A 16,684-nucleotide genomic window follows, 5' to 3' on the forward strand; every position below is an offset into this window, starting at 1 on the left:
ATTTACCACTTAACAGTAAAATGGCATCTGAAACAGCCAAGAGAGAGCTTTAACCTATCTACCCAAGTGATTTAAAAATTACAGATGTTTTGTTCAATCAAGATGCTTTTTTTTTGTAATCTTACCACTGTTACTCTTGTATTTTGTCTGCAGGAAAACTTTGAGAGGCATTTTGCTCAGCTGAGATTAGGCCCTGATCCTTCCAGTCCACAGAGACACACATTAATACACTTGTGTATTTACCTTGGCAGCAGCAGCAAAAGCAAAGGACAGTGGCAATGGGAGAGAGAAAAGCACTTTATTGCAGTGATAAAACATCTGTTACCTAAAGCTTCTGGCAAAGGCAAACCTGGCAGTTTTGGGGCAAGTTTCCTGCTATTAACAACAGGTACATCTTGATATCAGCTAAATTAATGTAACTAGTAAAAAGTCAATCTTACCAAAAGATTGTTATTTCCAATATTTATATCAGAAAGAGAGATTGGCAGCAGGAGAAATTCAGAACATGTTAAAAATAATTTTTAACAGTTTCTTTTCAGTGGTGACTCATTTATTTGATGGTAGAACTCACTTATGTATTCTGCTTGTTTTCCTGAGGATACTTCTCTAAATGTATTAGATTTATACTTATGTTCCCTGTAAACAGTGATTCCTTAATCATATTATTTGCTGGAGAAGGGAGTGGGGGAGGGCAAGTGATTTAAAGCATACAGCAAAATTCTGTAAGCAGAAAAAGCAAATACCAAATCCACCAACACAAGGAAAATGAGCCAAGAAATCATGCCCAAAATGAACAGAGTGATCTCTCTTCATTCATGCACTCATAGTATTCTTAATTGCACATTGTATCCCAGAGATGTTACCTCACAAGGAAAATGGGATGTGGAAGGAGTTATGTTCTACTGTAAGTCTCTTTGCTTAATTGATTTAGACAATATGGTCTTGAAATAACACTGATAAACCTAACTTTTATCCAAATATACCACTGGTGTGGGACTTGAATTGCTGTTTACATTTACTAACCACTGAGGATAGTGCTAAAAGGTTAGAGCATGCTTGCCAGTCACTACTGGCATTTTCTCTGAAAGTTACCACTAGCTCCTTTTTGACTGCAGTTGTGAAGGAGTCCTCTGTTACAAATTGTGCCACTGCAGTGCTCATAGTCTTCTATCACTATGGGTTGTGTGTCCTCTCCAAATTTGTAACTTCTGCCTACTCCAAAATTAACTAAAGTAATCATGTTAAACATTTCCTCAAGAGTTCAGGGACATCCTGCAGCATATTAGTATTTACTTTTCTTCCCCACATTAGTGTCAGTTCCACCATTTTAATACTTGCTCTGACACTGGACAAACTCACTCTTGTGACACTTTCATCCTGCTGCTTTTTCCTCTGTCTTATTCTCTCAAGCTTGCCAAAACCTTGTATAACCCCATGGTGTATGAGTGCATTACACGTATGTCATATCTTCAGAAATCTCAACTTAATACCACCTGTTTCATGTACTTGACTATTCTAACTGGATTTGTTGCAACTGGTTGTGGCACAACACAGATCCCTGAGGTAGGAATGTAGTCACCTTTCTATATAGTCAATGGGAGGTAGTACAGCTCTCACCACAGCAAATTTGGATGCTGTCAACAAACATTTTAGGTAACAATACATTTTGTTTCTCCATTATATATATAAGAATCTAATGTGAGTGCAATCCTAAGTGAAATCCCTACATTAAAGCGGTATGAATGTTCTAATTACTGATTGACTTGATAAACTTTGGGTTTCTCTACATAGGATGAGGAAAGATGTTTATGTTCTCAGACATAATCTATATATCCATGAGGGTGGACTGTGCTTATTTGGTTGTATGGATTTTCTTTGCAGGTGTCATCTCATATACCAAAAAATCCTGGGAGTGTATCATGTCTTTTTTGAGTCATCTCAATGAGATTTTGATTATCTGTCCAGATAATGCATCAGTACTTGAATGATAACATACATAACATACATAATAGTATATTTACATACATGTTACTTGTTCCTTGCTTTACTCGCACTAATATTAGCATTAGTATTCCTATTTGTCTTGGCATTAAAAATTAAAACCCTGTAAATAAAAATATGGAATTTTCATGTTGCTACCTAATGTGGGGAAAAAAAAAAAGAACATGTGTGTTTGGGTTTATGTTATATTTTTGCACTGTAAGTGTTTTTTTAGTATAAGTTAATTCAATCTGAAGTGCAGCATTCTCAGGTACGTTAATGCCAGATATGAAAGTCACAACAGTTTATACAATATTCTTAGTGGAGATTTTGATGAAACTGTAATTTCTTCAACATTGCTGTTAGAATGTACCTGAATATATTTTTCCTGAAGGAATTTCACTATGTTTCTTGATCATATGTGAATGCACTCAGACACTTGTGTCTGAAATGCATTTAATAATATGTAATGCAAGCATTTTTCAAAACAATGAGGCTGGACAAGTAAAAGATGAAAATGTTCCCTGTTTCATTTCAACAGAAAGAGAGATTTTATATAATCTACACAAAACTAGGAATAAGAAAGTATGTATGCATAGAGGTAATCTTTGGTTAATTTCCTCTTATAAATTCCATTTATGAATTTATATTTTATTTTGCTAAAAGCAAGACAGCTATTATAAACTGCAAGGCTAAATGCAAAGTGTCATTGGACATCTGCTTTGTTTCATTTTCCGACTGCCAGTGGCTGTTTAAAACCATCCTTCTTATCCAAAACATTGATTTATAATCAGGAAGTATACAAATCATCTTGGGCTGTTAGAATATAGCTTTCCCTTTCTTTTCTAAATAAATATCTTGGGCAAGCTATAAGCAGCCTAGAAATACCTTGTTAGTAGGAAAGACTTGGCAAGTGTATGTTTAATTCCCCAACTAGGATAGAATTAGAATAGACTAGAATAGACTAGACTAGAATAGAATAGAATAGACCAGGTTGGAAGAGACCTTCAAGATCATCGCATCCAACCTATCATCCAACACCATCTAATCAACTAAACCATGCAACCAAGCACCCCATCAAGTCTCCTCCTAAACACCTCTAATGATGGTGACTCCACCACCTCCCCAGGCAGCCCATTCCAATGGGCAATCACTCTTTCTATGAAGAATTTCTTCCTAATATCCAGTCTAAACCTCCCCTGGCACAGCTTGAGACTGTGTAATGTTGTTCAGTGAGAGTGGCAAAGACTCACAAAGACATTATCTATCCAGAAAAATATGGAGCATCTTCAGTTCATTTTGAATGCAGTGGAAAATCAAATTACTCAGCAGATCACTAGATATATTCAACGCACAATGGATAAAGCCCAAAAGCCCAAATAGGGGAAATTGCAATGGTCTGGTGACTGATCTTTCCTTCTGCTAAGATTGTTTTTATCTCACTGCCCCTCAAATGAGCTTCCAAAAAAGCAGAGACCAATCCTACTTTAATTAGTAAGTCAGCCACACAAAGGAGTAAGATTTTTAGACAATATCTGAAGTGGGTACTTCTGATCCTTTTACCAATCTTAAAAGCACTGGAGGGGAAAAAAAAAGCCCTGCAAAAAAAGAAAAAAAAAACACAACACCACCAGTCAACTGAAAAAAAACAAAACAAAACAAAACCAAAAACTAAGAATAAATTGCCTTGAAAATCGAAGACTAAACATCAGAGTAGTTTCGTAAAACAACATTAATGTTCATGAAATATGCTTAAAATGGAAATTGCTTTGGGAAATTGGGAAATGTTTGCATAGCACTGGATGTCACACATGAGATGCAAAGCACAACAGGGTTTAAAAAGACAGAGTGTGTCAAGAGCAGAGTTAAAGTGAGCATAGTATTAAAAAAGTGTGGAAGAAAAAAACACTAAAATGTCCCAAATAAGACATTTTACTCAGTAACTGCAAGATCTTTTTCCATTTTCAGTATTGCTTTTGGGTACCAGCCCTTTTGACCTTTTTAAAAACAAACAACAAAAGAAGCATTTTAATCTGGGATTACTCATATTGGTTTTATTTCAGGATGTGTTTTCCGCTCTGTTTTTTGTGGGAAGGAGGATATTTCAGTAGGATTTTCAACCAAAGAATATAATCTAAAAGCCCATTTTTGGATGAGGAAATATTTTTCCTTTTGCATTAGTAATAATAACTTGAAATTAATATAATTATAGAAAGGATAAGGTTCGAGAAGATCTTATTGTGGCCTTCAAGTGTCTTCAGGGGGCCTACAAGAAAGCTGGTGAGGGACTTTTTAGGATGTCAGGTAGTGATAGGACTAGGGGAAATGAAGCAAAACTAGAGGTGGGTAGATTCAGACCAGAAGTTAGGAAGAAGTTCTTCACCATGAGGGTGGTAAGAAACTGGAATATGTTGCCCAGGGAGATGGTAGAAGCCCCATTCCTGGAGGTTTTTAAGGGCAGGCTGGATGTGGCTCTCAGCAACCTGATATAGTGTGAGGTTTCCCTGCCATGGCAGGGGAGTAGGACCTAGGTGATCCTTGAGGACCCTTCCAACCCCGACAATTCTATGATTCTATGATAATGGCAGGTGATGATGTTTGCATATCCATAATCACTGAGTTTCTGTGAAATAACTAAATTTCACTGATCAAAGGCAGCTTCTGTGCTCTGGCTATTTTTTCATTTGTAGCAGGTGGCATAATAATAAATATTCTCCCTACAGACTTTCTTGCATTTATGTTTATATGATCATAGTTAAAAAAACACTATTATTAGACAATAACATTGTGCCAAAGTAGTTAGATTCTCCCTGTTGTATGTTATTCAGGCAGCAGAAAGAAACAGGCACTGGTATAATCTCACCAACTGAGCATTGCTTATAGCTGCTAAGAACAGCTAAGGGCAAAAGAAAGTCTCAGACCCTCTCAGGGAGCACCTGAACTACTAGTCACTGGAGAGCTGCATCAGCTCTGCATCAGAGTTGAAAAGTGCTGGAGGTCACATGAGAGGACTTGCTGGTCATGTTGGAGCTTGCCGTAGCTCCTGCTCCTACAGACCTGCAGTCCAGCTTTCAGAGTGGAGGAAGGTGCAAGAAGGTCCAGCTCTTCATACCTTGCACCAGTGCAGAGAGCAGAATTGATGTGTGGGCTTGGGTATGGGGCAGTACTATTCATAGTCATAATTATTTACTGGTACATTTTTTGTAGTTAGTAAAATATATGTTATTAATAGATCTACCAATTATTGTTAGATGGCCTGGCATAGTTTTGACCTGTGAAAATAACTGACCCTTGGGAATGGCTAGGTCCAGGGAAAGTTCAAGTTACATGATCCTGATAGGAGTTTGGGTGCAGCCATCCTCTTTTGATAAAGAGCTACACAGAATGTGAGACACCATGATACTTAATTTAGATATGATTCTCATATAGAGTAGATTCAGCCAAAGCTAGGACTATGGCTGGATGAAGAAGTTCCAGGCTTTCTTAACAATAATAAACCACCCATGGTTTACACCAGAAAATCCACACTGATTTAACACCTACTGGTTTTAGAATAACCTTCTCTCTCTCATGCCTACAGTGCACATTACACTGTGTGACAAACTTCTGAAATGTATTTGTAGATGGCTACACTGTGCCACCTGGAGTTTTAATAAGCCAAAACCAAATTATTTTCTCACCATCTTATATAATTTTATTTATGAATAAAATATTCAGATTTTGAGCAAGAATTTACTTCCATGAATCATGGATAAGGAATTCATGAATAGATTTGCAAGTGTTCTGAGGAAGGCTCATCAGCTATCGAGAAAGCACTATTAACAGTGTAATTTGTCAATATATTTTGTATGCTGGGAAAAGGAGGAAAAAATGAGATAGAGATAGGTGTGAGAGCATTATGGAAGTGAGTCTTCCTGAATAGTTTAGAATGATAATATTGTGGATAAGAGTCATGAGAACTACCACTTCACAGAAATTCACCAAAATTACATTTGGGGGTTTTACTCCCTTACGTCTCTTCTGCCTTTCTGAACAACTGTTTTGCCTGTTGCACAGCTTTAGTATACCTTTAGAATTCTGTATGGTAGTTTTAGGCCATGCCTTAAAAATTTAGCTGCAGATTTTGAGCAGAAAAGTAGAAGAATATAACTAAATCACTATTGGGTATTAAAAAGGAAAACAAAAGATTATTCTAAACAAATTCATTGGATAAATGTCAGGAATAAGAGAAGCTGTATCATAACAATTAATTCCCATCTCCATTCCCATTCCTTTTCTCTTCTCTTCTGATATTGGCAGTTTTGTTGTGCTCAGGAGAAGATAACGTGCTTCTGGCTGAATTGGGAGAATTCTAACCTACTGCTTTCTTTCAACTCCTTTCTCTCTCTTGGGACAAAGGAGTTTGGGGGGGCAGTGGAACAGGCTTCTCTGGTCTTCTGACCAGGGGGGTTTTCATGTTGTTTGCTAATTGTAGATATCTGTACAATATGGTAAATACTGTATATTTTGTACATATTCATTGCATTCCATTGTAGAGTGTAGTTTTGGGTTGTAAATACAGCTTCATTTGCTTCTAACTGAGTTGTTCTGTGGCGGGAACCTTCAACCCCCCACATTACAAAAATATAATTGTCACCCAACGTGGGGCAATTGCTTGATTATTTCCTGCTCAGATTAAGGAAGCAAAATAAAGTTGTTTTGGGTTGTGTGGCATTTGATATATTCTGCTCTGACAATGATTTTATATAGGTGGTGTGTGGCAATGATGTTTGATAAGCTGGGAAGACATTTGGCATATAAACTGTTCCTTTGGTTTAAATACAAGCTGAAAATGCTGTATGACTGTTGTTTAGGGTTTCTTTGGTTTAAAAAGTACGGTAATGTGACCACCACGTTGCTGGCAGAAATATATGAATTCAACATTCTTGTAGGTGAGAGCCATGTGGGCAGCTGGGATTCTGAAGTGATTTCTTTTCTATGTGTGATTTGGTAATAATTAATGTGTTTTTGTTAATGGCTCCACTCTGTGAGAGACATGCAGCAAATAGGTGTTCTGTATTTAGATGTTGCAGGCATAGACGATGAAAAGGTAGCTCTAACTGAAATGTAGACATTTCTGGTGATGAAGACGATAAAGAGAGAAGACAAATAGTGAGAAACAGGGAGGTACAAGTTAATGGTAAGGCAGCTCTCAATGAGACTGGCAGCAGTTCTGGCGTTCAGCTAGCGTCAGGGGAGCAGATGCAGCCCACAATGGCAGCACCAGTACCTAAGATGGTGGCCACATCAGCAGCACCAGCAGCTAAGATGGTGGCCACAGCTTCACTGGCAGCCATTAGATAGGCAAACCCACTTCCTCCTGCAGCAGCAGGACCAGGATTGAGCTCTGCAGCAGCCACTAGGTCTCAAAGCCCATCTGTCAGTGCTGCTTCCTTGCAAATTCCCTCTGCTTCTGCAAAGCCTGCTGTAAATTCAAACAGAGCCCCAGTTAAACAAATTGCAGCTTTGGATAAAAGGGGCAGGTGCAAGCTAAATGGAGAGGCAGAGGAACAGCAAGAACAGCAGGAACAGCAAGATCACTCTGGTGGTGAGGGACCTTCTGTTAAAAAGAATCCTTCTGAGAATGGAGAGAAAGTTTACCTTAAAGATATAGCTGAATTACTGAGACCATCAGTGGATAGTGGAGATGCAGGACAGGACACAGAGTCTGGTAGGTCAGGAGCTAATGGAAGTGCTTCTGAACTTAAAGAGGTCCTTAGGAGAGTATCATCAGGATTATGGAGACAGCAGCCTCTGGAGGATGTGATTGATGAGGATGATGGAGAGGAAGATGGTATCTAAACAGCAAATACCCCCAGACAGGAGATTAGGCATGTGAGAAAGGATAACTTTAGAGGAGAGTGTGAGCCAATTCTGACATGGCTAGGCAGGTGTTATGATACAGAGGCACGAGCTTCAATAGTGGGAGACAAGTCAGCATCTCAGCTTGGAACCCTCTCAAAAGATAATAGAATAGATAGACAACTAGGCAGGTGTCTTGGTAAAGTTTCTCTGTGGACACACCTTCTGCTGGCAGCTTTTATGAGGTACCCATCCAGAGATGACCTTCCATGGAACCCTAAGCATTGGAACACCATGGATGAGGGAATTAAGTGCTTCAGAGAGTTTGCTGTGAGAGAGGTGATATATGGAGACCATGGTACTCTGAATCCTGATGAAATTCCTGTGGGAACAGGTCTGGCCAAAAAGTTATCAAACTTGCTCCTCCTAAGTATGCCACTATTCTGGCAAGCAGAATTGTGGCAAGAAATTATGGAGGAATGCCTCCTACTGTTTGCCATTTCACTGACCAAATGCAACTGCTGGAGGATAGTCTCACGCGTGTTTCTTTGGTTTCAGCTATTGAAACTGTCTGATGAGATAAAGAATTGCATGAAAGAGCTGAAGGAAGAATTTAGAACCTCCATATCTAAATTGGCCCAGGGAGATAATTTCAATTCTTCTTCTTCTGGACGGATACAAATTTCAGCTCTCAGAAATAGACATCATCCAAGGAGACTATTCCAAAACAAGGTCAAACCAGAACAGCCAACAGGAAATCACGTGGGAGCATTTGGATAACTCTGCATGATCATTTTGGTGAGAACATGAACAGATGGGATGGTCAACCAACTTCTGAGATTTTCTGGAGATTAAGGGAACTGCAGAGTGGCAGAACATGAGATAGCAATACCAGAAGGGTGGCTGTTACTTCCTGTTTCCAGAACAACTCAATAGCTCCAATAGTGACTCCAATTCTAACACTGGGCACCATGCTAACTGCACATGTGGAAATATTCCCCATAATTAGGGGAGCCCTGCCTCCAGCCAGGGAGAGGAGAGGGATAATGGAGATAACAGAATCTGTTGGGATGTGTACATCTAGTGGCCTGGCACTTCACAATTTCAGAAGCACAGGGCCTTGGTTGACACAAGAGCTCAATGCACCGTAATGCCATCAAATTATCAGGGATCAGAGCCTATAACTATTCTTGGAGTCACTGGTGGATCTCAAGAGTTGACTAAGATACAAGTTGACACTGGTAAACAGTGGAAGAAGCCTGGTGCACCTTGTATTTTGGGAACAGATTTTCTGAAAGAAGGGCGTTTCAAAGACCCTAAGGGTTACAAATGGATTTGGAGTAGCATCTGTAGAAATTGATGGACAAAATTGAAGCTGAGTGTTAGACCTGAGCTTTCTCATGAATCTGCAGTTGTGGGACAACATGAGATAGAGGACATAAAGTTGCCAGCTGCTTCTCAGACTGTGCATCACAGACAATACGCCCATTCAGAATTTGATTTGTCAGTTGGAGAGTCAGAAAGTCATCAGCAAAACTCATTCATCTTTCAACAGTCCAGTGTGGCCTGTGTGAAAGCAGAATGGAGACTGGTGTCTGACAGTCAACTTCCATGCCCTGAATGAATTAACTCCACCTATGAGTGCAGCAGTACCAGACATGATGGAACTCCAGCATGAGCTGGAATCCAAAGAGGCCAAATGGTATGCTACCATAGCACTACCTGAAGTCACTAGCTGTACAAAACCTTCAGAGGACAGAGTAACTCATGCTGAGGAAGCTCGTCCTTACAATGACCTTTCTGATGATGAAAAGAAGTATTCTTTGTTCACAGATGGTTCCTGTCATCTTTTTGGGAACAGGGAAAGGTGGAAGCCTGCAGTTTGGAGTCCAACACATCGAGTTGCAGAGGCAAAAGTTGGAGAAGGAGAATGCAGTCAATTTGCAGAGGTAAAAGTTGTCCAGATAGCTCTTGATGTAGTCAATCTGCCAGGCTTCACCATACTTGTATTTAGACCATCGGTCACCATACCACAAGGGCTTGATTTTCTTTGCCTGCTTAATAGCACCACAGGGTCCAATAGACTCTGATCTGTGTAAACATATGGCATATACATGTTTAGGATCTTGAGTATTTGTTTCTCTGAAATTTTATTTGGTTTTTATATGAACAAAATAATGTTTTCATGCTCACTAGAACCATCTGTCAGGGGAATAATTGCAGTAACAGTGAGTGATTAAGGCTATCTAAACACTGATTTAATCATAATGTGGGTTAGCTCAGTGAATGGGGCTTATTGGAGTTCCCTTACAGAATTACCCTTTCCTTTTTTTTTTTTTTTTCCCTTTTTTGTTTTCTAAATACTTATAATAGAAAACAAAGATGTTAGATTGAGACTGAGCCTAACAAAATAACTTTTTCTTATTTTTTATTAGTTTGGTTGGTTTGGGATTTGGTTTTTGTTTTGTTTTGTTTTGTTTTTTTTTAATGCAACTTCTTTGAGCAGTGTTATATCAATGTGGATAAATATCTGATGGGTGGGTGTCAAGTGGAGGGGGCCAAGCTCCTTTCAGTATGCACAGTAATAAGACAAGGAATGATGGATACAAACTTGAACATAGAAGGTTTCACCTCAACATGAGGAGAAACTTCTTTGCAGTGAGGGTGATGAATCACTGCGACAGGCTGCCAAGGGAGGTTGTGGAGTCTCCTTCTCTGGACACATTCAATATCTGTCTGGATTCATTCATGTGCAGACTACCCTAGGTGATCTTGCTCTGGCAGGGGGGTTGGAACTGATGATCCTTGGAGGTCCCTTCCAACCTTTAACATTCCATGATTCTGTGATTCTATGTTGGGCCAAGCCTCCTAATCACAGAATTACATAAGGGTAGGGGTTGGAAGGGACCTCTGGAGATTGTCTAGTCCAACCCACCTGCTAAATCAAGTTTCCCTAGATCAGGTTGCACAGGAATGCAAATGACCCTTGGCAGATAGGTTGCAAAGACAATACTAACATATTAAAGGACATAAATAGCTTCCCTTGAAGTTTACATCAATGATCTCAGAATAAGCAAGCAAAAGTTCTTTCTGAGCACAGCTATTTTTCTCCTCTGATCTAATTTTTTTTTTTTTTTTTTCACTTTAAGGTTGCATCCATTTTGTGCTAGGACAAGAATAAAGAGAAACTGTCTCTAAAATCAAGCATCCACTTTTGATACATCATTGAATAAAAGAACTCTAACCATTGTATTCTGTTTCTAGGGCTTGTAAAAGATCCTGTGATGGAGCTTTGATCTTGAAATTTTACTTTCCCAATTTGTCTGTCTACTTTCATTCTAAAATCAGATGCAGTTATCAGGCAAGTCCAAGGATGCTTTTCATCTTGGATATAGAAAAGAGCTCAATCTGCCTCTAAAAGCATGCTCAAACTGTGCAGTTTGTTCCCATTATAGTGACAGATACTGAATTATGCAACAAGTTCCCAGTGAGCAATTACATTTTAATCACTGTAAAGATTTTTTTTTTTCTGCAAAGACACTCCTATGGCTGGTTTATTTTAAAAGATAGGAATTGTGCCCATATAGCTTAACTGGGAAAGTGCTCAGCTTCCCCAGACAAATTTCCTGGCAGGCAGAATGTTTGAGGAGACCAGTAACTACTATTCAAACCACTTCGGGTGTGGGGTTTTTTGTTTGGTTGGTTGGTTTGGTTTGGTTTGGTTTTTTTGTTACAGTAAATCTTTAACACACCATGACCTATAGTAACTGAATCTCTGTCTGCAGTTCCATTTGGTCACTCACAGCTTTCTTTCTTGAATTAGAAACTTTGAGTTATTTTTACTTTTCTTAAATGGATTGTGGTGTTTACAGTAGTTGCCTTCTGTGCTGCTAAATTGAGTAACCATATAGTGGTTCAAAGAATGGCTGAAAATAGAAGTATATTAGAGAAGAATGCTCCACTGCAGGTAATGTTATAATAAAGGGATTACTCTAGGTAAATAGATGTGATATTGTACAGAATTATTGATTTACTTGCCATCATACATAAGATATGAATTGTGCAAGCTAAGATTCAAATTAAAAGAGAATTTGAGAATAGTTTATAATCGTTAGTTTGTTCCTCGAGTAAACAGAAATCTTCACATTTGGTTGCCGGCAGAGTCACTGAAGCTCAAAAGCTTTGATTGGTTGGAAAAAAGTCACAGAACATGGTAAGAAACATGCTAACTGAAGCATGTTTTATAGCAAATAGAAGCAAGTTTGGCAATGATTACTTAGCCCATCTTTGGAAGCTATCACTTTTTGCTAGGACAAAGTAGAAAATTCTGATATGCTACATTCCAGTCTGCTTAAAGATTTACAAACCAAATAATTCCAGCTCCACTCAGGAAACCACTGTCAGGTGAGTGCTGTTTGTGGAATGCAGAGTTCTCCCAGATTGCTGCAGACTGCACCAACATCAGGCTGCAGAGAGACTTCCATGAATTGCTTCTTAGCTACCATGGGTTGTATAACTAGTTGTTTGAATCCATGTGTAGAGCTATTTAAATAAATAAGTAAAAGTGTAATATGGATCTATCTTATACATTATATTACTATGCAGTTTTCATCACAAGGGGATTCAGAACTTAACACTTTACAACTTTCAAGCAATTTATTTAAATTCTGTGAGCTGTAAACGGATGAAGAAATTTTATATCTTGGACTGCAGCATGCCTTCTGATCGTCTCTAAAAGCTCAATTTCTAGTGTTTTCATGTGAGGGGAAAAAAAAATCTAAAAAAAAGTCCTCTGATTGTTGCAATGCTTGGCTGTATACAGAATGCACACTAGGACATTGGGGAAATCACTTTGCACAGCTTGTACCAGTTCTCTTAAATTCTGGAAGAGGTAGGTAGAATGTGCAATATATTAGATCTTCTGTTACCACTTCTCTCTAAAATGCACAGTCTCAGTGTTTATTTTTATTTCAATAATCCTATGTTACTAATTGGTAATAACAAAAATTTTATTATACAGAGATTTACAATAACTTCAGCACATCTTCTCCTTCATCCTTTCAAACCAATGCACTTGGCCAGCTGTTAGCTGAAGTCTTCATAGTTTCTTGATCTTTAAAATCCTTCAGTATCTTAAAGAACTAGCCAAAAATAAAGATAATTCTTTCTGTAACCTGTATTGTCCACACTTACAGTTTTAATGTCAGTAAATTTAACTATTTTTCTTCACATCGCTTCTGAAATGGCAGCCTGAGAATTCCACCTTTTTATCTTTTTTGTTTATTTTTTCAAATGCACTTAGACCTCTCATGATTAAGAAAAAAATTCTAATGTATAAAGCAAGTGTAATATAACAGCTCAGAAATGAGATGTCAGTCTGCACAGAGACGTCAAATTTATTTATTTCATTTCATGACTATTTAAAGACAATGTTATTACTTTTGTGCCAGATTCTGGATTTTCTGAGTGCTTGAGATTGTCAGCACAAAGCTGCAATGAAGCTGTGATTAAACATTTTCCTGATGAGACCCATAACATTTGGTGTGCCAAAAAAAAAAAAATAAAAAAATAAAGAAGCAGAATGAACAAACAAACATTAGGAACTAGAAGTGTAAATGAAGCAGGGGAATTGAAGCTTAATACACTCAGATGTTTAGCAGAGTTTATTATGAACAGAGGTGTTGAAATTCCAGATAAGATTCTGTTGTCCTCCTGTTTGCTCAAACTATTTTCCTCAGATTTATTTATCCACTAATTTTTTACTGTATTAAGCAACAAACTCTATGGTAGCTGGAAAACATAATCATCTTGTCTGGATATCTTAATTTTGTCTTCTATAGTCAATTTCTCCATCTCATTTTTTTAGGCCTTCTGTTGACCCCTATACGTAGCTCACATTACAATGGCAATTTTCTTCCTAGTCCTTGCCAGAAAAGCTATTCCTTCACTTATTGTAAATTTATCAGCATACCTAGTCTACTTAGTATTAGCTCAACTTTGAAGAAAGTGTTATGCAAAGGCACAGTGCATTGTGCAATGAAGTCAGATTTTGTTTAAATCATGTAGCCACTGTATAGAATAATTAAAATGTGCTGGTGTCCTTGAAATAGCAGAAACAGATATAATTCTTCACCAAATTAATTACGATATGCTATATTATTATCAATGGAATATTCTATTTCACTACATTGTGAGGAAATCTCAAGAGTGAATTCAACACACCACTTTGTATTAACATAAAGATCTGATATAGGGTTATATTGCTAACGGTACAGGTATATCAGCTTCACATTATACTTTCATAATATGAAACTTCTAAAAGGTCAATAATAAAGAGTAAAATAATAGCTGCTTTATACTTAGTGCAGATTTTCCTGTGCTATATAGAGGCAGGAAATGAAAAGATTAAGAAACAACAGAACATTTTCTTTACAAAGTATATTTCCATTACAAATATGCATAAGGTTAGTAAATATAAGACTTACAATTGGAAGGACAAACATGACAGGTGAAACAATTTAACAATTACATTATTGTATGAAGAATATGAAGATGTATCCTCACAAGCTACAAATTTTGTTTATCCTCTTCACTTTTGTTTTGCTTTTCTGTAGATAATTGCCTGTATTAAGAAACAACGTAAGAAAAAAGATTTTGAAATGGATGTTCTTCTAAAATTAGAAGTGGAATAATTGCTATTTTCACTTCTGATTTGTTTTGTCCTATCAGCATGTGAAGTCACCCACCAGAAAACTTGCCCTTGGCATGGATTGCCTTTTGCTCCCCAAGTCCTGCTGTGTTTATTATACTCTTGGCTTGTGAGCCTGTCAAAATTTTATTCACAGGCACAAGACAAAAGCAACTATGAAATCTTTGTCTCTTCCCTTACTTCCATAGTGATATCATAAATATATGTAAGAAATGTTTGGTTAACATCAGTACTTTGATAAGAATTTTCTGAATCTGTACTTTTTTTCCCCCCCATATTTTAGCATTTCAATAGGTAGCATTCCTTCACTTGCAAAGATCAGTTAGAATGAAGTGCTTATGTCTCTAAATATCACAGCTTTTGATTAACACTTAAAACTCATTAAAACTGCATGGATTTCATTTAAAACACAAACCTTCCCACCCATAAACAATGAAATCACCAAGGTAAATAAAAGTATCTTTTGAATCCCATAGAGACATGTAAAACTGGTGTGGGAATAAGTTGTAGTAAGAGATAGAATAACCAGTAAAATTAATTCACTTACAAAATTCTATTGTGCATTTCCTCTTTTATGTTAAAGTTAACTGCCTTTATTTTTTGGTCACCATCTTGGAATGAAGAATATAGCATTATTTTTTCAACCAATGGCAAGACCTTGAATAAAGTTCCTTGATCAAGAAAAATCATAGGAATTATAAATTCAAAATTCAAAAACTGTATTTGCAAAGCTCATGAAAATAAACAAAACCACGAAAAGGGGCTATTAAAAAAAACACCCCACACACACCAAAAAACAACTACCTGAAACTAACTATTCTCAGATTAATTTTCCAACTATTGCAAATCCTGAAAATACTACAAAAAAACTGTCAATTGATGGATACACATACCTTAAAATTCTAAATTTCCTAACTGATAAGGTTTCAATAAATGTATAGTTTTAAAATACTCTGATAGAGGACTTCCATTGTGTGGTGGTTTGAAAGGAAAGGCTCTGCTTTCCCTCCCCCACTGAGAAAGAGACCACGGCTAAACCCAGTCGGAGAAATGAGATTATATTTTACAAGGGAACAGATTCTATGTAACACAACAAACACAGGTATTTTACAGTATATACAGGAATATATAGCAAATGAACTCAACCAGAAACCAGACCCCCCACAGAGGGGGCTTCCCCCTGTGCCCCCTTCACCCCCCTACCTCCCTTCTCCCCCAAAAGAGGTAGAAGAAGAGACGAAAAGGGAGTTAGTACAGCAAGCGGAGGCCTGTGCACAGGGAGTTAGTTCTTATCTTTTGGCAAGAAGCCCAGAAGCAGATCCAGCCGAGAGGGATAGTGAAGGAAGGAAGACTGAGAGAAAGTTCCCAACTCCCCTGGGTCCAATCTCTCCTCCCACAATCCTACCAATGAAATTCGTTTAGAATACCAAAATATTTTACAAACATTTAGCCAGTGTGCCCCTTTCTTAAAGGCACAGCATCAAACGGCCACAATCCACCCCTTCTAAACAATTTCATTGGTCGTTCGCACTGTCCATCCAATCGGAAACAATATTTACAGTTCGTGAGTAAAGTTCATAGTCCGTTCCGGCTACACTCAGATGTAGATGATTCAGAAGTCCAAAAAAGTCAGGAAATAAGAAAATGGAAACCAGCTTGTCTCTCCACAGACGAAGTGAAGAAAAGGCAAACAGGAACACAGGGACTCTCAGTTGACTCAGGGCTCTCAGGGTTCGTGCACTGTAGATTCCTCAGGGATTCTTCCTTTGGGCGCGTTGTAGCTGTACAACAGTCTGAAATTAAACTCTTTCAGCTAAAGTTAAATTTCTTTGTGGAATACACTGAATTTGACCATTCTCCTGCATTACCCAATAAGTGTGACCCGGACCTTCTGCTGAAACCACCCCTCGGACAGGTTTAGCCTCTCCTGAGGGCGAAAATACCCAAACAGTTTTACCTAACAGATTCTTTTCTCTAACAACAGGAACTCTATCACCTTCTACTCTCCGTAGCAAATCTGAATGTGCAGGTCCAGCGCGGTTCACTGAACCTCTACTATTCACCAGCCAGGTTGCTTGTGCTAAATGTTTCTCCCAGTTTTTCAAAGATCCACCTCCCATGGCTTTGAGAGTGGTCTTCAACAAACCGTTGTAG

At 38.0% G+C, this 16,684-nt stretch overlaps 1 protein-coding gene across 1 annotated transcript in view; it reads right to left on the bottom strand.

Moving 5' to 3' along the window:
* GPC5 (glypican 5) overlaps positions 1-16,684 on the bottom strand; it is a 729,150-nt gene that overhangs the window by 46,973 nt on the left and 665,493 nt on the right. Inside the window, 1 exon segment of the mRNA XM_054163173.1 lies at positions 11,649-11,663. Within this exon segment, the coding sequence (XP_054019148.1) occupies positions 11,649-11,663 (15 nt within the window).

The sequence above is a fragment of the Dryobates pubescens genome, chromosome 7, assembly GCF_014839835.1.
Source record: "Dryobates pubescens isolate bDryPub1 chromosome 7, bDryPub1.pri, whole genome shotgun sequence".
Classification (NCBI taxonomy): domain Eukaryota; kingdom Metazoa; phylum Chordata; class Aves; order Piciformes; family Picidae; genus Dryobates; species Dryobates pubescens.